Source organism: Acanthisitta chloris, unplaced genomic scaffold (genome assembly GCF_000695815.1).
Source record: "Acanthisitta chloris isolate BGI_N310 unplaced genomic scaffold, ASM69581v1 scaffold12768, whole genome shotgun sequence".
Classification (NCBI taxonomy): domain Eukaryota; kingdom Metazoa; phylum Chordata; class Aves; order Passeriformes; family Acanthisittidae; genus Acanthisitta; species Acanthisitta chloris.
Genome location: NW_008688723.1, coordinates 5,150 through 5,397, shown reverse-complemented (window position 1 = coordinate 5,397; position 248 = coordinate 5,150). Strand labels below are relative to the sequence as shown.

At 61.7% G+C, this 248-nt stretch overlaps 1 protein-coding gene across 1 annotated transcript in view; it reads left to right on the top strand.

The window, feature by feature from the left end:
- Positions 1-4: 4 nt before the first annotated feature.
- The window catches only part of LOC103808360 (2-oxoglutarate dehydrogenase, mitochondrial-like), a gene marked incomplete at both ends in the record, with an annotated part of 5,217 nt that continues 4,973 nt past the window's right edge, over positions 5-248 (top strand). Inside the window, one exon of the mRNA XM_009081141.1 lies at positions 5-102. Within this exon, the coding sequence (XP_009079389.1) occupies positions 5-102 (98 nt within the window). The remainder of the gene's footprint in view (positions 103-248) is intronic.

Sequence of the window (248 nt, the reverse complement as noted above, 5' to 3'; positions counted from 1 at the left end):
GCAGTGCCAGTGGATCCGGCAGAAGTTCGAGACCCCTGGCATCATGCAGTTCACCAACGAGGAGAAGAGGACTCTGCTCGCGCGTCTCGTGCGCTCCACCAGGTCTCCTGCTGCTGCTCCTCTTCTCCTGCTCCTCCTGCTGCTCCTCTTCTCCTCCTCCTCCTGCTGCTCCTCTTCTCCTGCTCCTCCTGCTGCTCCTCTTCTCCTCCTCCTGCTGCTCCTCCTCTCCTGCCCCTTCCGCTTCTTCT